We start from the raw sequence: 24,146 nt of genomic DNA, 5'->3' as shown, positions 1-24,146 counted from the left end.
TGTGACCTGGCAGCAAGGGGAGGAAGAAAAGTGGTGGGAGGACCGAGCCAAATTGAGAGGACTCGTCAGCACCCAGACCCAGCAGTAGCTGGAGCGGGATCCGGTTATACACTCCTGGAAATGGAAAAAAGAACACATTGACACCGGTGTGTCAGACCCACCATACTTGCTCCGGACACTGCGAGAGGGCTGTACAAGCAATGATCACACGCACGGCACAGCGGACACACCAGGAACCGCGGTGTTGGCCGTCGAATGGCGCTAGCTGCGCAGCATTTGTGCACCGCCGCCGTCAGTGTCAGCCAGTTTGCCGTGGCATACGGAGCTCCATCGCAGTCTTTAACACTGGTAGCATGCCGCGACAGCGTGGACGTGAACCGTATGTGCAGTTGACGGACTTTGAGCGAGGGCGTATAGTGGGCATGCGGGAGGCCGGGTGGACGTACCGCCGAATTGCTCAACACGTGGGGCGTGAGGTCTCCACAGTACATCGATGTTGTCGCCAGTGGTCGGCGGAAGGTGCACGTGCCCGTCGACCTGGGACCGGACCGCAGCGACGCACGGATGCACGCCAAGACCGTAGGATCCTACGCAGTGCCGTAGGGGACCGCACCGCCACTTCCCAGCAAATTAGGGACACTGTTGCTCCTGGGGTATCGGCGAGGACCATTCGCAACCGTCTCCATGAAGCTGGGCTACGGTCCCGCACACCGTTAGGCCGTCTTCCGCTCACGCCCCAACATCGTGCAGCCCGCCTCCAGTGGTATCGCGACAGGCGTGAATGGAGGGACGAATGGAGACGTGTCGTCTTCAGCGATGAGAGTCGCTTCTGCCTTGGTGCCAATGATGGTCGTATGCGTGTTTGGCGCCGTGCAGGTGAGCGCCACAATCAGGACTGCATACGACCGAGGCACACAGGGCCAACACCCGGCATCATGGTGTGGGGAGCGATCTCCTACACTGGCCGTACACCACTGGTGATCGTCGAGGGGACACTGAATAGTGCACGGTACATCCAAACCGTCATCGAACCCATCGTTCTACCATTCCTAGACCGGCAAGGGAACTTGCTGTTCCAACAGGACAATGCACGTCCGCATGTATCCCGTGCCACCCAACGTGCTCTAGAAGGTGTAAGTCAACTATCCTGGCCAGCAAGATCTCCGGATCTGTCCCCCACTGAGCATGTTTGGGTCTGGATGAAGCGTCGTCTCACGCGGTCTGCACGTCCAGCACGAACGCTGGTCCAACTGAGGCGCCAGGTGGAAATGGCATGGCAAGCCGTTCCACAGGACTACATCCAGCATCTCTACGATCGTCTCCATGGGAGAATAGCAGCCTGCATTGCTGCGAAAAGTGGATATACACTGTACTAATGCCGACATTGTGCATGCTCTGTTGCCCGTGTCTATGTGCCCGTGGTTCTGTCAGTGTGATCATGTGATGTATCTGACCCCAGGAATGTGTCAATAAAGTTTCCCCTTCCTGGGACAATGAATTCACGGTGTTCTTATTTCAGTTTCCAGGAGTGTAGATATAGATAGATATTAAAGACAAGGTATACAGCAATAACCCCCAAACCATTGCGGAGCTGAAAACAGCCATTCAGGAGATCATCGATAGCATCGATGTTGCGACACTTCAGTGAGTCAGGCAGAATTTCGCTATTCGTCTGCACCACATCTTCGCCAATGATGGCAGGCAAACAGAACATGTCATAACCTACATCCGAATTTCTGCAGCGATGTTTACCTGTTGAATAAAGTGTGTGAACGCCGTAGTTTGTAACTAACTTACGTTTTCCTCATATTTGACCGATAGCCAGGAGAACTATTAAATAATTCGGGAGATGGCTAACGGAGAGAAATCGTCCACGAAAGGAAAGCGTTCCATAATCGGGTCTCTGTCCGGTACATATTTTTAGCCTGCCATGAAGTACCTAGTGTTGCCGTTCGTTTGCACCTCACGGACGTCCTATTCTCCCAACAACAAGGTATTTTTCATTAAACTGGTACACTGTATTGTGGCATCATAACTGACCAGAATTTGTTCAAAAATACTGCCCCGAATATCAACGGACGCAGTAACTAGCAAATTTGCCCGTGGAACAAATAGATGGTAAGTTTCAGGATGTTCAGCACAGCTGACCTTTCCATTTTTGCCCATGATATGTCTGCTGACCTTGCTGTCACCCCTAGTTGTCTTGTTCGTGTGCTGCTTGGAATTAAATGAGTAAAAATACAATCGCCAACTCACCTGGACTCTCGAAACCGTAACCTGTATTGACCGCGTCAGGTAAACGTTATACTCAGACAAAATCGAATATTTACGTGAATATTAAGAATAGTAATTCGTAACCAAGATCTTTATCAGCAATGAGAGGTGCTGATACGTTATTCGTAGAGCATGAGTAATCAACATTCCTTTATGAGATGTGAGAACTATTACACAAATCAGTTTTATTTTTATTTATTTTAATGGACTTGTAGTCCGGGGTGATATGTTACAATACAGCATTACCGGTCTATTGCGGTCTAACTGTGTTGGTGAGGCGGTAAATTTCCACAGGGCAGTGACTGCGTCACTGCAATTCACTTTGGAGGTGTGGCGGTGGGACTTGTAGTCCCGTACCACCCTCTGACGGTGATAGTACTACATGAGTCAGGCAGAAAAATTTTGCCTAACATGGGCAGGTGAAGGTGTGGCGGTGACAAATCAGTTTACAGCTTCATCATATGACATCACAACTTTTTTAACTGACTGCGGGAATCTCGACAAGAAAGTAAACTTTTACTTCGTCACATGCCTAGGCATAAAAAATTAGAGCTGAGTTTGAGACTAAGTATCATTCAGATAGATATGTATGAAAAACTGGCCATCTCTCAGGGACCGTATGTTGTTACACGCCGTTTCTGTGGCGAAAATAATTTACTCTGAACCAAGTTAGTTTTCATTGGTAGAGAAGGACACACACACACCATAGGTTACAGAAGTAGTAAAGATGTATTCCTATAATTATATAAAGTATATTCTAATAAATTACCTTTTTGCTTTGTAGAAACTGAAGTGCAGTATTGGCGTTACTAAGGAAATGTGGCCTTTTCAAGTTGCGTCCCCTCTCCATGGGCTGAAAACAATTACACTACTTTAGATAAAGGCACTGAAGTACAATAAAAATATTCATAACTGATGCTGCACTAACAAATGATTTTGACCTGTACGAATGCAGGAGAAAGTAGTTGAAGTCGTCAAAGACCAGGATTTCGAAACGTGTGTGTAAATAACGCACTACATGTAGATTCTATATACCAAGAGCCAACCTTAATTCTTCTTTGTAGCTATATAAATACTGTAGTCAGTTTCAATATGTAAGCATCCTGAAGAGCAGGATTCATGCTTGTTCAAGAGACGCACTCCAGCTCCTGGTAGTCGGAACAGGATCTTGAAATAGGGTTCATAAAAAGTACTTGGGGGTTAAATTTAAAGAGAACGCATTCGTGTGAGGCAGAGGTGAAAACTAGGATGCAAGGCGGAAACCGATCATATTTCAGTCTCCGTGAGCTTTTTAAATCTCGCAGTCTTTCAAGGAATTTCAGAGTCCGGCTGTACAGAACACAGGACCAATCCGTAGTGGTACATGGTTATGAAACTTGGAGCGTCCGAAAAAAATACTTGAATAATCTTCTCGTTTGCGATGGATTTGTTTATAAATAACTTTTCTACAAACAATCACATTTTCTTTTTTTTTCATATTTTACACGACGCGTTTCGGAATATGATTCCCATTTTCAAGTGCGTATTTCTCTGTACTACGCCGTTTTTAAGCACTGTTTTCGATGTGTGAGGTTCTGCTTTGTTTTTCTAGCTTTACTGCAATACATAAAAAGGCGCAATTTTTGGTTACTTGTCGATTTTTATACGTAGATAGTGGCGAAATTTGGAAGAACTTGTACTTACAGTTATCTTATGGACCATAAAAAACTCTCTGCGTGGCACTTTATTGTGTATAGCAGAGTAATCATATAGATGTAGGTGTAGAAAAATAACTTGAAATTGCGCGTTTTTTGTATATTGCAGTAAAGTTAACAAAACAAAGCAGAACCTCACTCATGGAAAACATTACGTAAAATTGGCATAGTACAAAGGAATACACACTTGAAAATGGGAATCATTTTCCGAAACGCATCTTGTGAAGTACGAATTAAAGAACATCGTGACTGGTTGGAGAAAAGTTATTTATAAGCAAACCCATTGTTTCCACAGTCGCAGGTTTAAAAAAATGGGCAAAATCAGATTCTTGTTTTCGAACGGAAAGATTTAAGTAAGATCACCTATGGCCCAATAGAAGATGGAATTCCTGGGGAATAGAGCATCATGCATAATTAAGAGCTGTGTGAGACTGCAACAGCCCAAATATTGTACTTGTGATGAAAATCAAACGACTTGTGTGGATGGGCAGGTCATGTCGCACGGATGGACGAACGCCGATGACCTTCAAAATCTATGGATCTAACTACCCGCGGAAGAAGACCGGTAGGCAGACAAAAAAAAAAAAAAAAAGTGGAGAGATAGAATCCATGAGGACTTGTTGCAGATCAGCACAGAGGGTGACTGCTGGCACAAAGCAGGAAATAGAATCCAATGGTAGAGGAACCTTCCAGTTGTGCGCTCTTCTCTGGGCCCGGGCGCGTAAAGTAAGTATGGACATGTGAGTACATATCTTTTAATTAGTTTCCTGCAGTTTATCAGTGGTATTTTTTATTGCTTTTGTTTATTTACATACACACTAATGCAAGATAAATAAATCATGTATCCCATTGCCAACAGTAACACACGGGCCTTACGTGATTGTAGACCAGCCCTGGTGTAACTAACTACCTTCCCCTGTGTAATATACTCAGAACACCATATCCACACAAGCTCCTTTGAAATAATGAATAGGGAATTAACTCACCAGCTTCTCTCCAGACAGGACTTCCAGCAGCGCAAGAAGTTTCGTTCCATCCTTCAGGTCCTCGATCAAGTCGTTTATCCTTAGCGGTGGAACTCGCTGCAAAATACATAATTACATGAGTACAAGAATACTGTCGTTATTACAATAGTTATAAATAGATAACTGTTTCCGTATTTGCAGAGTGTTCACTTCACGCTGTTTGTTGCACTGTGTACCTTAAATGAAGATAGTAATGGAACTTTAATTAATCATATGTGCTTGTATAACATACAAAATGCGGATCCCTTGAACATTTACTTGTGGCTGGTACCAAACTGAAAAAAAAAATTCGGAAATAAACAGTGTCAGCCTTCTCATTGGTTTGTATTATTTCTTTGTTTGATTAAAAAAAAAAAAAAAAAGGACTGCAAAGCACGTGGGCTTTTCTTGTTCGAATGTTACCCGAATTTAATAAGCTTCCGTTATTTCTAAAATAGGAATATTAACCTTCTTCAATCTCATCTTAAACGCCAAACTTTGTGTGAGGGGTGTTCTTTGATATTTTGTCTCGTTCATTGTTAATGGTTTCATTGTGTCGAGAGGTACGAACTAATGCGCAGGGAATTTACCCAGAAATTACAGCTCAAACAAAAATTAATGAAAGCACTTTTTTCACACGCTTTCTAATTTGCAGTTAATAGACTTTTTTTACCGTTCTGCCGTCGCCCCAAGTAATTTTCTCGGTACACATTGGCATTGCTGTTAAGCGTGAGTTAGGCCACTGATGGTGACTTGACTTAATTACTTGGAAAGTCTGGAGTACAGCCAAGAGTTAAACACAGTCTCTCGGAAGTCTGTATTTGAGCACAACAAGACATTCTCAATCGGAGGCATGTGCTATGTAAATATGTAGAACATCAGGTAAACAAATACTGATACGAGACCTACTACCATCTTAAGAAAACAGATTTCGACATTTAAATGTTTCAAGCACATAGCGCTAACCACAACTCACCTGGAAAATGAATTTTACGGTAAAGCGGTAGATACGTTTCCATGAGAATGTTTCCCTTTTTTGTGTGCTGCAATGTACACAATGTCAAGAAGAATTATTGTAACCCTGCGAGTGAGTCCTACGGTCCACTGAGTACGATCAATGGTATAATCAATATACTTTCTTAGGAAGCAGTGCTTCAACTGCAGTTGACGTTCGTGGACTTACAACACCCACTCCATTCACCGCCACCGCCTACCATCATGATATGAGGGTCTGAGGATGGTCAAACACTGACCGAAACCGGTTGCAATCGAAATAAATGTTTTTGCGGTCGAGACTCTTTCTGTCCATTTGTAAAATACTTTTAGCCAAACCGCTGTTTCTCCACGACAAACGTTCACCATAATTATCGTTTCTACCCGTTGCCACGTCAAGGAAAGCTGCAACAATGACTGTGTGGTGAGTGCTCTGGTGCTTCAGATGTAGCAATTTGCATTGTCCGTGTGGCAAACAAGCCCATTTTGTGACTCTAGGTACGTGGGGGATGTGTTAACGGCAGAATTATACCACTTCCATTTAGGGCCAGGGACTACTACTCACTCGGAAGTGATGTCAAAATGACGTGCCACTCGATGCGGCAGACGCCATATTGACTTTGGCATACTTAGCTGTTTTAGATTATAACTTGCAGTATGCCGTTTCAAGGCAATGGGGCATTGAAGATTTATCACAAATACATCACTCTTATAACTAAATGTGAGTTAGTGGCGCTTCATCCATATGAGCCCACGAAAATGTCATGTCTTGGGCGTAGTGTAGTGGACAAGAGCGTGGATTATAGAGTTGAAGGAAGTAGATTCGCATCCCGCTATATGCTAATTCTTTTTCATTTTAACATTTTAACACATTCTGGAATTTTCTTGTGAATGTAATATAAGTATGTTCTGCAATATTCACCGTTATTTACATATAAATCCCCGTTCCCTCAAGAAAGAGTTTCTCCGATTATGTGAGCTGTTTGATTACAAAACGATGGATGGAAGAATATTTGACTGTTTGACGATCTTTCCTTCGCGGGGACCACAGTCATATAGAATATTTCGAAAGAAATTTCACCATTTGATCGTTAATTGTTGATTTATTTTACACAGTCATGATTTCAACTTTATTACGTGTCTGTCACACGTTGTCGTTCGTCAGTTATGTAAATTAACTGACCAAGCCAGTTGATGAACAGAAGCGACGAACGCAAATCACAGGAATATATTAGCTCTTAATTACGCCATGCTTTGTATTAATGGCTTCTCACTGTCCACAATGTCATCCATATTATATATCTTTGATACGTACTCTATCCAATAATATGACACCTGGTTCGTATGACCAGAATTAAGTTTCTTCGGCGATAACATGTCACAGACAGGTTAGACATATTTTAAAATTCAAACAAACACTTGAGAATGGCTATAATAAAGCCGAAATCATGACTGTCTAAAATTAATGAACAATTAACAGCCAAACGGAGAAAATTTCTTTCAAAAAATATTTTGGCTGTTTATTTCCAAATATGTTGCGATTTACGTGTGCGTGGCTAGGCAGGATCCTAAGAGGGCAGCTTAAATTGCTGCGAGTAAAACGAGCTATGCTTTATGCGTGGAAAGATCCTTAAGAGACAGATATTTTACATGTTACAAACAATAACAAGCACTTTCGGCCAAGTCGACAATACGTCTGTCCTCTCGAGTGCTAGTCACACAGAGCCATGGAGTTGAGTTGGCCCAATTGAACCCACTGAACCCATATTCGCAAGACAGTCGTGCAATCCCAACCAACGCAATGTCGCGAAACGATAAACTGCAATCTCGATAAGCAACAATAATGCCGCCATCGACTTCTGACTCGCTCTGATAGGCATGTACCTCATGCACGAGGCATAACAACAAAAATTCAAATGAGACATCTGCATGAGAATCCAACTACGCAGTCTTTCCTTCTATACACAATGCAGATGGCGTTGGTCCTGACTACTTTAAGCGGTTGAGCTGAAATGTGAATCATTTGCGTATCCAAACACATTTCATGCAAATTTGACGTCTTTTGGTCCGCAGCTCGTGGTCGTGCGGTAGCGTTCTCGCTTCCCACGCCCGGGTTCCCGGGTTCGATTCCCGGCGGGGTCGGGGCTTTTCTCTGCCTCGTGATGACTGGGTGTTGTGTGATGTCCTTAGGTTAGTTAGGTTTAAGTAGTTCTAAGTTCTAGGGGACTGATGACCATAGATGTTAAGTCCCATAGTGCTCAGAGCCATTTGAACCATTTGACGTCTTTTGCACGTTTTTGACGTATTCATCGTGTGGCCAGAAGCGTAAGTACAAAAAATTAAGTTCTGAGATCTACATCTGCATCTACATCCATACTCTGCAAAGCCATTGTGAAGTGCATGGTAGAGGGTACTTCTCATTGTGCCAGTTACTAGAGCTTCTTTCCAATCCCGCGTCCGGCCATCCTGATTTAGGTTTTCCGTGATTTCCCTAAATCACTCCAGGCAAATGCCGGGAAGGTTCCTCTGAAAGGGCACGGCCGACTTCCTTCCCTAATCCGATGAGACCGATGACCACGCTGTCTGGTCTCCTTCCCCGAAACAGCCAACCAACTTCTTTCCAATCTATTCACGCAAGAGCGCGGGACGAATGACTGCTCAAATGCACTGTGCACACTGTAATCCTCGTTTTCTCCTCGCGGTCCCTATGGAAGCGATACGTAGCGGGTTGTAGCGTATTCATAGTTATAATTTGAAGCCAGCTCTTTAAACTTTGTAAGTAGGCTTTCTCGACAGTTTGCGTGTATCTTCAAGTGTCTGCCAGTTCACTTTCTTCGCCGTCTTCATAACACTCTCGCTCAAATAAAACAAACTGTGACCATTCGTGCTGCTCCTCTCTGTGTACGTTCGATATCCCCAGTCACTCCTATTTGCTATGGATCCCACACTCTTGAGCAAAATGTTACACCCAGGTATTTGTATGAGCAGGAATTTTCCAGCTGTTACTCGTTGATACTGCAGTCTCAAGATGCTACAACTTTTCATTTCGTGAAACGCAAAATTTTACATTTTTTATCATTTAAAGCGAGTTGCCAAACTTCGCACCACTTTGAAATCTTATCAAAGTCTGACTGAATATTTGTGCAGCTTAGACAGTAATTGTAGATAAATGTATAATCAACGAAAAGTCTGATGTTACTATTAATGTTATCTGAAAGGTCATTAATATACAACATAAACAGCAGGGGTCCCAACACAGTCCCCTGGGGCACACCCGAAGTCGAAGACTCTGCATCCAAAATAACATACTACGTCGGCCCTACCAAAAAATCACCAGAAAATCACAGTGCAGTCAAAAATTTCGCGTGATATCCCATAAGAACGTGCTTTTGATAATAAGCGTGGATTTGGTACTTAATTAAATGCATTTCTGAAATCGAGAAGTATGGCATCGACCTGACTGCTTCGATCCATGGCTTTCATGTTGTAATGTGAGAACAGTGCGAGTTGGGTTTCACATGATCTACATTTTTGAAATCCATGCTGGTTGTCATGGGGGAGGTCGTTCTGTTCGAGATATCTCATTATGTTTGAGCTCAGAATATGTTGTAAGGCACTGTAACAAATGAACGTCAAGAGTATTGGGCGATATCTGGACACTATCTTTGGTACAATTTACAGCCTTTACATCTTACCAGAGTTTCTTTAGGTTTTGTGACAGATCGGTCGATAATACATTGCTACAGCAGCTGTTGAAGGCTTCACGCATTGCTCTCTTGTAAGCCAAAGCGTTTCATTCAGCATCTCCCTATATATAGCTATATTGTTTGTTTCATAGTTATTATGGAGATCTCTGTTTCTTTATCTTTCTTTTACAAAGACTATATACCATGGAGGGTCCTTCTCATCTTGGTTTGTTCTACTAGATACATATCTATCAAGTGCATTGTCACCTGTTGTCCTAAACCTGAGCCACAGTAGTTCTACATGCTTCTTTCCACAGCTAAATACTTAGACTTCCTTATTGAGATACACTACTGCGTCTTTATCTAGTTTTCTGTAAATATAAATACTTCGACTTCTTTTAGTTGACATTTGTCTTTGGTGGTCATGTTGTTGCAAGTGTCTCATAGTCACTTATAATAGTTTCTACGTGTACATACTCAAAGAGATCAGGTTTATGTTGTTGTTAGGTTAAACAAAGACATAGGGGCTATTTTTTGTTATTATGTCCAATATATTTCCGTAATGGGTGGGTTTCCGAACAGTCTTCTAGGTGTTCTCAGATAATGCATTTGCATCTACATCGATACTCTGCACATCACATTTAAGTGCATGGCAGTGTGTTCATCGAAGCACCTTCACAACTCTCTATTATTCCAATCTCGTACAGCGCGCGGAAAGAACGAACAGCTATATCTTTCCGTAAGAGTTCTGATTTCTTTTATTTTATCGTGGTAATCGTTTCTCCCTATGTAGTTCGGTGTCAACAAAATATTTTCGCATTCGGAGGAGGAAGCTGGTGATTGGAATTCCGTGAGAAGATGTAGCTGAAACAAAAAACCCTTTATTTTAATGATGTCCACCCCAAATCCTGTGTCATTTCAGTGAAACTCTCTCCCCTATTTCGCGATAATACAAAACGTGCTGCCCTTCTTTGAACTTTTTCGATGTACTCCGTGAATTGTATCTGGTAAGGATCCCAAACCGTGCAACAGTATTCTAAAAGGGGACGGACAAGCGTAGTGTAGGCAGTCTCCTTAGCTGATATGTTACATTTTCTGTCCTGCCAATACAACGCAGTCCTTGGTTAGTCTTCCCCACAACATTTTCTATGTGTTCCTTCCAATTTAAGTTGTTCGTAATTGTAATTCCTAGGTATTTAGTTGAATTTACGTCCTTTAGATTTGACTGATTTGTCGTGTAACCGAAGTTAAACGAATTCCTTTTAGTACTCATGTGGACGACCTCACACTTTTCGTTATTTAGAGTCAATTGCCAATTTTCGCACCATACACATATCTTTTCTAAATCGTTTTGCAATTTGTTTTGATCTTCTGATAACTTTATTAGTCGATAAACGACAGCGTCATCTGCAAGCAACCTAATACGGCTGCTGAGATTGTCTCCCAAATCGTTTATAAAGATAAGGAACAGCAAAGGGCCTATAACACTACCTTGGGGAACGCCAGAAATCACTTCTATTTTACTCGACGACTTTCCGTCAATTACTACGAACTGTGACCTCTCTGACAGGAAATCATGAGTTCAGTCACATAACGTACACGATATTCCATTAGCACGCAGTTTCACTACAAGCCTCTTGTGTGAAACAGTGTCATTTAGTAATGTTTCGCACTACATCTTGTTACATCCACCACTCACAAAACTGCAGTTATCCCAGTTGATTGCTGGATGATTAAAGTCTTCCTCAGTGACGACAATATCACTGGGGAACTTAAAGTACTGAACAATAATTTCGTCTAAAGTTTTCGGTTAGATGTCTGGGTAAGTGTGATGGTCGATACTAGGATACAGTTATCAGTTTACGCCCACTCTTGGTACCGAGCCTTGCCGTACAAATAATCTCACATGCAACTTCAATTTGTTTCTTGGTTGATTTGAGGTTCTCGTCTACTGCGACAAATTCACCACCAACCTCCTTTCAGTGTATAAATCTTCCCGAAATATCTCACTGCTCTCAGTTCAAAGTTTTAACCAGCTCTCGCTAACTAGTGTAGTGTGAGCTTCACAGGTTTCTAGGAGCGCATCAAATTCTGGCACTCTGTTGTGAATGCATCGGCAGTTAAGCACTTGGATCCTATGTTTACACTCCAGTTCGCCTGCAGCTATCCTTATCTGGACTGCTTAGGGAGTTGCCTAATGTAACAAAGATTGTTTTCACCCCACACTCTTTCAGCTCATTGGTAGCAACCTATGATGTGTAGTGAATATCTCACCCCTTTAGTGGGACCCTACAATTCTCAACCTGTTCTCTAAGTCCAGGAAGTCGCAGCCTAGCTTGCCACAGAAACTCCGAAGTCTCTGCAATTAGAAAAATAATGGAATAGAAAGCAAAAAATGTCCATACTCTCCATCACGGAAAGGCTGCGTGCTTTTGTGGTTTTACACTGACCTGCTTGATATTTCGATGCAAATTCAAAGGCATATCGGAAACGAGTATTCCATTTTCCTTCTTAATTACTTTGTCATAAGAAGTATAAGGACCATTATAATCTTGTTTTCTTACGGTTGTACAGCATATCTGACAAGTTAAACATCGTATAAGATTCCATGGGAAAAGAATCGACCGAACTAATCACATACATAGACCGTCAAATCAATGGATCTCACTTCACTATATTTTTGTATGTGGAGATGCGTGGATAAAGAAGCCTACAAAGAACAAATAAACACGGGGGATGAATAAACCGTTCACATGAAACAGTTCTATTGTTAAAAGCGCACAAAACATTCTGAAAAGAGCTACACGTGAAGCCGCGAAAAGAGCTGAATGTGTAGAGAATATTTAATTCCAACTATTATTCGTGTGGTTTTGCATTACTAAACTAATACAATAAGTTGTATGTGTACTCTATATCAATTTTGTGCAGGTTCTCTGAAGTATAAAATTCAGACAGCTGCAACTCTACAATCACTAGGAACCAGATACAACTTTTTTAAAAATCGAATTCATATTATCGTCTCATGAAATATTTACTGTTTCTCCTACGACACCTACATCCGTCACTTTAAGTATTAAGCCACTGAGAATGAGTGTTGTAAGTAGACAGGAGGAAAGTGTCTGGCTCACTGCAATAAAGGAATCGCTTGGTTTTACTCAGCAGGAGAAAAAGCTTCTGATGGTGAACGCAAATTCTACAGCCAAAACAATAATCCTAGTACTATCCGAGTTTAAAATTTTAAATCTTTGGAGTCCGCAGCTTGTGGTCGTGCGGTAGCGCTCTCGCTTCCCACGCCCGAGTTCCCGGGTTCGATTCCCGGCGGGGTCAGGGATTTTCTCTGCCTCGTGATGACTGGGTGTTGTGTGATGTCCTTAGGTTAGTTAGGTTTAAGTAGTTCTAAGTTCTAGGGGACTGATGACCATAGATGTTAAGTCCCATAGTGCTCAGAGTCATTTGAACCATTTTTTTTTAAATCTTTGGATATATAAACCCTAACTTCCTCATGGCGTTGATAGTCTCGTTTCTCTCTGTGTCTATAGCCTCCAAATATTTCGTAAAAGGGAACATTGGCCGTTGTTGGCTTATATTTATATCATTTAGCTGTGCTATTGGCCAATTTCGACTCTCATGTCGTTGTCAAATACACATACATTAACAATAAGCACCATTTTGCGCGGGGGGTGACATACAAATCATAGTGTTACTCAGACGTTTCTTAACATCAACTGCGAGGTGAGTTCTGGACAACACGGACGCTATATTACCGACCATTGGCTTCAGCACTCCTCAGTTCCGTTAAAGATGATTTGGTGCTTCGGAAGCCTGTGGTTTATAAGATCCTCTGTGAGTGCGCCCGTGCATACATTGGACAGACGACACGTACAGTACAAGAGAGATGCACAGAGCACCGCAGGTACACCCGGCTCTTACAATCTAATAAATCTGCACTGGCGGAGCACTGTATTGACGCTGGGCACTCTATGGTGTACGATAATGCCGAAATTTCAGCCTCGACTTCATCTTTCTGGGACTCAGTAGTGAAAGAAGCAATTGAAATTCGGTGCCCGCATCTCGTGGTCGTGCGGTAGCGTTCTCGCTTCCCACGCCCGGGTTCCCGGGTTCGATTCCCGGCGGGGTCAGGGATTTTCTCTGCCTCGTGATGGCTGGGTGTTGTGTGATGTCCTTAGGTTATTTAGGTTTAAGTAGTTCTAGGTTCTAGGGGACTGATGACCATAGATGTTAAGTCCCATAGTGCTCAGAGCCGTTTTTGAAATTCGGTTGGCGATGAATTTAATTAACAGAGATAGCGGCTTGAGCTTGGACAAATCATGGAATCCGGCAATTTCTGTAATTAAATCACAAAGACGTCGCGATGGTGCAGCTCTCCGTGACACATCGATATCACCGTGTGGATCGACTGCGCAGCCATAGATTTAATTTCCATGCGTATGTTACACCTCTTTGCCGCCTATCAACGTCTCTGGCGCCGTGTGTATCTTTGGCCGCATGCGCAGTGGTTCTTCGGTCTTCGATTGTAAAAGGACGGAGCTACTGCTGGAGCGTTAGTCATCTCGGCCCACTCTGAAAATGGATGGACAGTATTCAGCCAAAATATTAAAAGAAGAAGCTGAATTTATGCGGCTGCACGCCCGTAATTTTATGGAACATTAGACGACTTCATCAGACGCCCCGATGTAGCGAGGAAGTTCAAGTGAAAATTCACATGTTCATTTTTAGCAAGTACGACACGAAACTGTAAGCAGCTGAATGTATCGAGGGTGCATTTTGTTGCAGCATGGTGAAAGGTGGCTACACTGAGCCACAGCGCCAGAGATTGCGCCAAAGAGTTTTATTCCGCCGCCTCCACTGGCAGTGCTTGTCGAGAACTCGTAGTAGTCAGTGCTTGCTGAGATGTCGTGGTGAAGAGTTCTTGTCGAGAAGTCGTGGTGGAGAGTGCTTATCGAGATGTGGTAGTAGTGAGTCGGTGTTGAGATGTTGTAGTAGGGAGTGCTTGTTCCATGTTTTATGCAGTTGTTTGATGGGCTAGACAGCAGATGTTGTGCGAATGGAAATATTGTAATGATCAGAGTGCTTTTCGTCAATATATATGAAGGTAAAAAAATTCCCTTTTCTTTTTATTATTTCAATGTCTTAAATAATGCGTCATTACAGGTTCAGTCAACAAAGCATCTGGCTTGTGTTCTTGTATTAGAGTGTAATTCTGGTTTCCTTACGCAATTCTAGTATTTCTATTTTGTTAATTACTTCAGTATAAATGGTATTTAAAATTTCTTGTCTTATTGAAGAAGAACCGTGCCAGATGTGTACGTTGAATCAGACTTCCACACACAGAACAGTTACACTTGTGCTTTGGTTTCGTACGTTTTATAGTTGCTGGGGACTTAATTAATTAATTGTGTTAATGGAAATTTTCATTTCATTCTCTGTTGTTGTTCTATGCAGTCAGATTGCGTACAAATACTAGTCAGGGCCAACCGTTTACGAGACTTCGTAATCGGACAGACAGTTATTAAAATTAAAAATATTTGCATTCAAAAAAAATAATTAAGCCCCCATGCAATGGTCATGGTCTTAGTCGATGGAATATAACTTACGAGGTCCAGCATCAACAGACGAAAATTCAGGCCACGTTCAAGCCTACTGACGTACTGAATAGATTAAAGTGATTTGAAGAATGTTATTGTCAACGGAAATAAATTTGCGCGGGAAGGGACTTGCGGCAGCGGTGCGGATAGCATTTCTCTTAGCCGCGCACCGAGCGAGGTGGCGCAGTGGTTAGCACACTGGACACTCATTCGGAAGGACGACGGTTCAATCCCGTCTCCGGCTATCCTGATTTAGGTTTTCCGTGATTTCCCTATATCACTTCAGGCAAATGCTGGGATGGTTCCTTTGAAAGGGCACGGCCGATTTCCTTCCCCATCCTTCCCTAACCCGAGCTTGTGCTCCGTCTCTAATGACCTCGTTGTCGATGGGACGTTAAACACTAATCTCCTCCTCCTCCTCTTAACCGCGCAGACCTCCAGACGTAACAGCAGAGGCGTGAGTCAAGAACTAAAACAAAAAGTAGCTAAGCGCGATCATTTTCTGCGATGTCAACTGCCGTAAGTCTACTCAGCATCATGAGATACCCTGTTTACTCGAGGCTTAATACTATAATCTTAATACTCCTTCTCCCCCCCCCCCACCCACACACACACACACACACACACACAGACACACTTACACTACAGTTTCGGCTGGACACACATATAACCCGCTGTGAGAGGTATAGGATTGTGGTTTAGTGCTATCAGTTCCGGACTAATACTGCTATCTCGTTTCAGAGCCGGCATAATCTCTCAGCGCCAAGCTCATAGATTTCTACGGACCGCGCCGGCCGAAGTGGCCGTGCGGTTAAAGGCGCTGCAGTCTGGAAACGCAAGACCGCTGCGGTCGCAGGTTCGAATCCTGCCTCGGGCATGGATGTTTGTGATGTCCTTAGGTTAGTTAGGTTTAACTAGTTCTAAGTTCTAGGGGACTAATGACCTCAGCAGTTGAGTCCCATAGTGCTCAGAGCCATTTGAACCATTCTACGGACCGCGCTCCCTTGAAAAGCGCGAAGACCGAGGGTTCTACGGGCCAGCGTATTTCGTTGATTAAAAAGCGCTGCGCGTTGTTTTCGCAAATCTGACTATCGATATAAGATGTTTATAATGTTATTTGTTAGTTGCACTGTCAGCTGGGGCGAATGTGCGCCTTGTTTTCACGATAGTTCGTCCGTTATGAGTCGTTGTGTCCGTCTGCCGACAGAGCACATTATTGGAATTCTGTGTAAGAAAAATGGCACGCCGTGGTTTATTTGATGAAGAAATTGCCAATTTGCCGAATTTTGGGGAAACTGTCGATGCTCTAGATAGTGAAGATGTTTTGTAGCACACGGGTGTCTTTGAAAGTAACTGCAATACAGTGCGGAAACTGTTTTTTTACTTCCTCTTACTAGCGTTATCGAATGCATTTTGGTTAGACAGTTCATTTCAGACCAAGAAAATAACAATAACTGATTTCGTTACGCCATTTCACTGTATTGTTGTTTATTTAATTGCGACCTAGGTTTCGGCCTTTTACGCCATTTTCAAGTGATTGAGTTTGTCATTAACATATATTGCAGGACATCAAGTCCAAAATTGCCCATAAATTAAGAAAAATATTGGACAGTTTCGAGCTTGATGTCCTACAATATATGTTAGTAACATAATCTCAGTCACTTGAAAAATGGGATACAAGGCCGAAACATAGGCTGTGCTCCAAACGTACATTCTCAGAAATTTCTTCCTCACAGTAAGTCCTATGTTTGATACTAGTAGACGTCTCTTGGCCAGGAATGCCCTTTTTGACAGTGCTGGTCTACTTTTGATGTCCTTATTCCGTCCCTCATTATTTTGCTGCCTACGTAGCAGAATTCCTTAGTTTCATCTATTTTGTGACCATCAATCCTGATATTAAGTTTCTCGCTGTTCTCATTTCTACTACTTCTCATTACTTCCGTCTTTCTTTGATTTACCGTCGGTCCATATTCTGTGCTCATTAGACTCTTCAATCCATTCAGCAGATCATGTAATTCTTTTTCACTTTCACTCAGGATAGCGTATCATGGATATACTTTCACCTTGAATTAACTCCTAAACTTTTCTGCTATTTCCATCATTGTTTCTTTGATGTACTGGGCGAACAGTAGGGGCGAAATACTACATCCCTGTCTTACACCCTTTTTAATACGAACATTTTGCTCTTGGTCGTCCACTCTTATTATTCTCTCTTGACTCTTTTACATATTGTGTATTACCTGTCTCTCCCTGTGGCTTACCCCCATTTTTCTCAGAATTTCGAACGTCTTGCACCACTGTACACCGTCGAACGCTTGCTCCAGGTCGACAAGTCCTATGAACGTGTCTTGAATTTTCTGAAGTCTAGCCTCCATTATTAACCGCAACGTCAGAATTGTTAATGGTACAAAGGTGCTAGTGGAAATTAAAAAAAAAAAAAGTATCTAATAGCAGTTTATTGGGATCGCAGTTGCAAACTGTTTGAAAGATCAAAAGGTTCCTTCCATTCAGTTGCACTTCATTGGTACCGATAATATGTAATTTATCGTATGATCGCTTTCGACTCAAAATGATGCCACCCAGGCTACACGTAAAAAGCAGTCAATACATGATAAGAATTGCAAATGCACTATTTCAAAATAACAACGGACATCTAACACGGTGTAAAATGTAAGACTTAAAAGTGTTGTTGTTGCGGTTTTCATTCCAAAGAATGGTTATGCAGGTACGTATTCGCACTTGTCTGTCCTGCGGAAGCGTCTTCATATCTGCATAACTACTGCGACGTATACCCGCTTGAAATAGCTTACAGAATTCAAGCGTTCGTCTCCATCTACAATCTCCCCCGCCCAAGCCACCCCCCCCCCCCCAGACCAAAACACACACACACACACACACACACACACACTTCTTCAGTTCCCAACCTGACGATTCCTTGATGCCTAACGACATGTGCTGTCAATCGACCCCTTCTTATAATCACACTCTCCCAAAATCTTTTTCTCCTCATTTGTTACTCGATATATCCTGTTATCTTCAGCGTTCTTCTGTAGCACCACATTTCAAAAAAAAAAAAGGTTCAAATGGCTCTGATCACTATGGGACTTAACATCTGAGGTCATCAGTCCCCTAGAACTTAAAACTACTTAAACCTAACTAACGTAAGGACATCACACACATCCATGCCCGAGGCAGGATTCGAACCTGCGACCGTAGCGGTCGCGCGGTTCCAGACTGTAGCGCCTAGAACCGCTCGGCCACAACGACCGGCGAGGAGCCCTCTGACCGAACACGCTGAGCTACCGTGCCGGCATCAAGATTCGAACCTGCGACCGTAGCAGTCGCGCGGTTGCGGACTGAAGCGCCTAGAACCACTCGGCCACAGCGGCCGGCACATTTCAAAAGCTTCTGTTCTTATTCAACTGTTTATCGTTCAAGTTACACTCCAAACAAATACCTTTAGAAAAGACTTCCTAACAAATTTGTATCCGATATTGACAAATTCATTTTTTTCGGATTTTGTTTTCCTTGCTGTTGTCAGTCCGAATTTTTATCTCCTCTAGTTCGCATATCAGTTTTTTTTTCTGCCAAAATAGTAACACTCATCTACTGCTTTTAGTGTCTCATTTGCGAACCTAATTTTTTCTCTGTCGTCTGGATGTATTTACTTAATTTCCATTAGGCTAGTTTTTTACTTTTGTTGATATTCATCCCACGATCTGTTTGAAAGACACTACGCATTCCGTTCAACTTGTCTTCCAAGTCCTTTGCCATTTCTGATGGAATTGCATTGCCATGCGCAAACCTCATAGTTCATATTTCTCCTCCTTGAACTCTAATTCCCTTTCCAGATTCCTCGCTGGTTTCCTTCACAACTTGCTCTTTGCGCAAATTGAATAACATCGGGAATAGGCTTCAACCTTCCATCACTCCCTTCTCTACTACAGCTTCCCTTTTATGTCCGTCGACTCTTATAACTGCTGTATCGTTTCTGTAGAAGTTGAAAATAACCTCTCGCTCGCTGTATTTTGTCTCTGCTAACTCTAAAATTGTTCGCCTCCGTAGTACGGTTGACTGCCATGTGGAGAACCCTGGATCGATTCCCTGTACTGCAAGGAATTTTCCCATGGTGGCAGGGACTGGGACGGGGTGAAAGCCTCGCCATGCCAATAGATAAGCTGCTTGACTGAGTACTAGCGGTTCCAGGACACGAAAACTGTAAAATTGTCAATGGACGGGAGAGCATTGTGTTGGCCCCACGCCCCTCTATAGCGCATCGAGGCGCACGAGAAAGACAGGCCGCGGCGCGTACGTCACCAAGGTAGTCTTGCCCTCGTTCGTTCGCTCGCTCAAATCAGCAAACTACGTTTCTACACCTGTTAACTCGTAACTAGACGTGTCCGTTCAAGCGAAAACTGAATCTTCCACTGGAATCTGCAGTTATGGAATCTTACTGTTATTAGGTCTATAATGATGGGAAGTACACGGGCCTGCTTGCAATTTGTTACGGCTGTACTGGCGTACAATGAAATAAAATCGTGCTAAAATGATTATCAGTTGCATAAGGCACCACTTCAAGCATGTAATGAGTACTGTTAAGCAGAAGAGACTAAATGCTATTGAAAGGTCTCTGTTGGATTCCTTTCATGTTTAATTTCTTAAATCTGTTGTCATTTACGGCATAAATTCCTCTTCTAAATTTACTGTGGTGTTTCTGACTATCTGGGAGGAGACTGAGTAGTGGAACGTGTTACTTTTACACATAAACAAGAACGATCTGTCACACTACTACACTTTAAAACACAGTTTATATGTAATTCATGTCTCACAGTCTCATACAGAACCTACATCCGCTTTCTTTTATATACTGTATATGATAAGATACTGTCATCCCCCTTCCCTTCTGTGTGAGAGGATGAATGAGCAAATGTATTTCTAGTTGCATGCTTGAGGGTAGCAGACAAGTCTGTCTGCTAGAGAACAGTAGGACCAACGTCGGAACAGGTAGCTATGCTTTCTAAAAGCAAAGAGGTTTCTATCCATAGTATGGTCCTGTCCGTCCCTTGTCATGTTGGTATAGGAAGCTGCCCCTCTGGCCACTTCCGTTTGTATTTGTGAGCCACCCTCAGGAGGGGACCAGTCAGTCTGTCCGTGGCGAGCGTCTGAAGTGGTAAGATCTCCGGCTAAGCGCGAGTCTGCTAAGTCCGTAGGACAATGGATTTCTTAAGTTCAGCCTAACTGAAAATTTAATCACCTTTATTTCAGGTTTAGCTCTAAAATATCTAATGTTATCTTAAATTGCAGCGCAGTGTAATTCTCGTGTGAAGTTCAGAATATATTCCGGTAGTTGCTTTGTCACTACTTTGTGAGTAAAGTGGAACCACGTGTTGATCAGTAACTCTAACTAAGATCATCAATCTTAAATGCGAATGTTCGTGAGATTATAACGTCTCGTCTTGACAATAATTTTCAATATAGCAACTTTTCTTTATGTTCAACCCACGTGGGGTGTACTTTGTGAAACCAGTACCACGTGCTTATACAATTGTTTGACCCATCAGGCTAATAGTAAGACGATAGCAACCAGTTCGAGGTTTTTATTTTGTAAATTGCTTTTCGATCTAATTTATTTTAATTATCAAAATTATTGTGGAGTTACACTCTTTGTGTAAACCAAGTTGACCACGTGAAGCATGTGGTGTAATCATCAAAGTAGCCCTCAGCTACTCTTTTCGGGAAGATTTCACAGGGAGTTAGTATGAATTTAGTATACCAGTGTGTGGTAATTACATGACGGACAGAATTGTACTACGAACGTAAATTCTTTGGTTGAAAATTGAATCGGTTGGTTGTGGTTAATTTCCTCTTGCATATCCGATTCAATTTTCACCCAAAGAAATTACGTTCGTAGCACAATCCTGTCCGTCATATAATTACCACACACTGGTATACTAAATTCATATTAACTCTTTGTGAAATCTTCCAGAAAAGAATAGCTGAGGGCTACTTTGATGATTACACCACATGCTTCACGTGGTCAACTTGGTTTACACAAAGAGTGTAACTCCACAATAATTTTGATAATTAAAATAAATTAGATCGAAAAGCAATTTACAAAATAAAAACCTCGAACTGGTTGCTATCGTCTTACTATTAGCCTGATGGGTCAAACAATTGTATAAGCACGTGGTACTGGTTTCACAAAGTACACCTCACGTGGGTTGAACATAAAGAAAAGTTGCTATATTGAAAATTATTGTCAAGACGAGACGTTATAATCTCACGAACATTCGCATTTAAGATTGATGATCTTAGTTAGAGTTACTGATCAACACGTGGTTCCACTTTACTCACAAAGTAGTGACAAAGCAACTACCGGAATATATTCTGAACTTCACACGAGAATTACACTGCACTGCAACTTAAGATAACATTAGATATTTTAGAGCTAAACCTGAAATAAAGGTGATTAAATTTTCAGTTAGGCTGAACTTAAGAAATCCATTGTCCTACGGACTTAGCAGACACGCGCTTAGCCGGAGATCTTACCACTTCAGACGCTCGCCGCGGACAGACTGCCCTGGTCCCTTCCTGAGGGTGACTCACAAATACAAACGGAAGTGGCCAGAGGGGCAGCTTCCTATACCAACATGACAAGGGACGGACAGGAGCGTACTAAGGATAGAAACCTCTTTGCTTTTAGAAAGCGTAGCTACCTGTTCCGACGTTGGTCCTACTGTTCTCTAGCAGACAGGCTTGTCTGCTACCCTCAAGCATGCAACTAGAAATACATTTGCTCATTCATCCTCTCACACAGAAGGGAAGGGGGATGACAGTATCTTATCATATACAGTATATAAAAGAAAGCGGATGTATGTTCCGTATGAGACTGTGTGACATGAATTACATATAAACTGTGTTTTAAAGTGTAGTAGTGTGACAGATCGTTCTTGTTTATGTGTAAAAGTAACACGTTCCACTACTCAGTCTCCTCCCAGATAGTCAGAAACGCCACAGTAAATTTGGAAGAGGAATTTATGCCGTAAATGACAACAGATGTAAGAAATTAAACATGAAAGGAATCCAACAGAGACCTTTCACTATAAACAAGTTGTTATACCATTTATATCGAGTATTGATTTTAAATTAAATTTTGCTGTAGTACTGTTAATCAGTAAGACTTCATAACAGCAGATTCCAGTGGAAGATGCAATTGTCATTAGTACTTACACGCCGAGCTGCGAGTTAACAGGTTTAGAAACGCATTTGTCTGCTGAGCTGAGCGAACGAGCGAGTTCTGGACTACCTTGTGACGTACGCGCCGCGGCCTATGTTTGTCGTGGGCCTCGATAGCGCATCCAGTGACGCCATTCACTGAGGATGACACGGCAGTCGGTAGGTACCGATGAGCCTGCCAGGGCCTGAGGACGGAGTTTACATTCACGTCTACCTTCATAATTTCAAAGCGTGTGTTATAACATAGTGTAAATCTCTCTATATATATACGTAGTGCGCAGGCCACCGTGTGGTGCCTGGGGGAGGGTACTCTGTACCACTACTACTACTACTACTACTTATTTCCTTTTCTGTTACACTGGTAAAAGGAGCGAGGGAAAAACGACAGTCCATATGCTTCCGTACGAGCCCTAACATCTCTATTCTAATCTTCATGGTCCTTACGCGAAATGTACGTTGGCGGAAGTAGAACTGTTCTGCAGTCAGCCTCAAATGCCGATCCTCTAAATTTTCTCAATAGAGCTCCTCAAAAGAACGTCGCCTTCCAGCCAGTGATTCCCATTCGAATCCCCGAAGCATATTCGTAATACCTGCGTGTTGTTCAAACCCACCGGTAACAAATCTAGCAGCCCGCTTCTGAATTCCTTCAATGTCTTCGTTTAATCCGACCTGGTGGGGATCCCATACACTCTAACAGTACCCCATATGGGTCGCACTAGCGTCCTATAAGCTGTCTCATTTACAGGTGAACCACAATTTCCTAACATTCTACCAATGAACTGAAGTCGACCATTAGCCTTCCCTACTGCAGTCCTTACATGCACATTCCATTTGATATTGCTTTACTATGCTACCCTTGATATTTAACCGACGTGACTGTATCAAACAGCACACTACTAATGCTGTACTCTAATATTATGGATTTGTTTAATCTTACTCATCCGCGTTAACCTGCATCTTTTTGAATTTAGAGCTAGCTGCCATTTATCACACCAACTAGAAATTTTGTCTAAGTCATCTTGTATCCTGCTGCAGTCACTCATAAGATGGCACAATTCGACACACCATAGCATGATCAGCAAACTGCTGCTGACCCTGTGTGCACCATCATTTATGTATATAGAAGGTAACAGCGGTCCTACCACGCTTCCATGGGGCACACCTGACATGAACCTTGTCTCTGATGAACCCTCGTCGCTGACAACAATAGACTGGGTTGTGTTACTTAAGAAGTCTTCGAGCCACTCACATACCTGGGAACCTATTTCGGATGCTTGTACCTTCGTTAATAGTCGGAAATGTGGCACCGTGTCAAATACTATCTAAATTTATAATTGCTATAAACGTAGGGTTGCCTTCCTTCAACCTATCATCTAAAATAAGTCATAGCGTCAGTATTACCTCGCGTTTTCCTACATGCCTCCAGAACCCAAACTGATCCTCTCCGGGGGTGGATTCTACCAGTTTTTCTTTTCTTCTGTAAATAATTCGCTTCAGCAGTCTCTTTTGAAGCAAGACTTATTAAACTGGATGTTCGGTAGTACAACTGTCAGCGCTAGTCTTCTTTGGAACTGGAATTACACTTTTCTTGAAACCTAAGGGCATTTCGCCTGTTAACAATAAGACAATGAAATCGTAAAATGCAAACTTTTA

The 24,146-nt window shown here is 42.5% G+C and overlaps 1 protein-coding gene across 2 annotated transcripts in view; it reads right to left on the bottom strand.

The window, feature by feature from the left end:
• Positions 1 to 24,146, bottom strand: part of LOC126416038 (muscle-specific protein 300 kDa-like) — a 643,030-nt gene that overhangs the window by 484,386 nt on the left and 134,498 nt on the right. For both annotated transcript variants that reach the window (XM_050083501.1, XM_050083503.1), the window contains exons 3-4: positions 4,955 to 5,050; positions 3,044 to 3,127 (exon numbers count right to left, since the gene is read on the bottom strand). In XM_050083501.1, coding sequence (XP_049939458.1) covers positions 3,044 to 3,127; positions 4,955 to 5,050 — 180 coding nt within the window. The remainder of the gene's footprint in view (positions 1 to 3,043; positions 3,128 to 4,954; positions 5,051 to 24,146) is intronic.

This window comes from Schistocerca serialis, chromosome 8 (assembly GCF_023864345.2).
Source record: "Schistocerca serialis cubense isolate TAMUIC-IGC-003099 chromosome 8, iqSchSeri2.2, whole genome shotgun sequence".
Taxonomy (NCBI): Eukaryota; Metazoa; Arthropoda; class Insecta; order Orthoptera; family Acrididae; genus Schistocerca; species Schistocerca serialis.
This window is presented reverse-complemented; position numbering and strand designations above follow the sequence as displayed.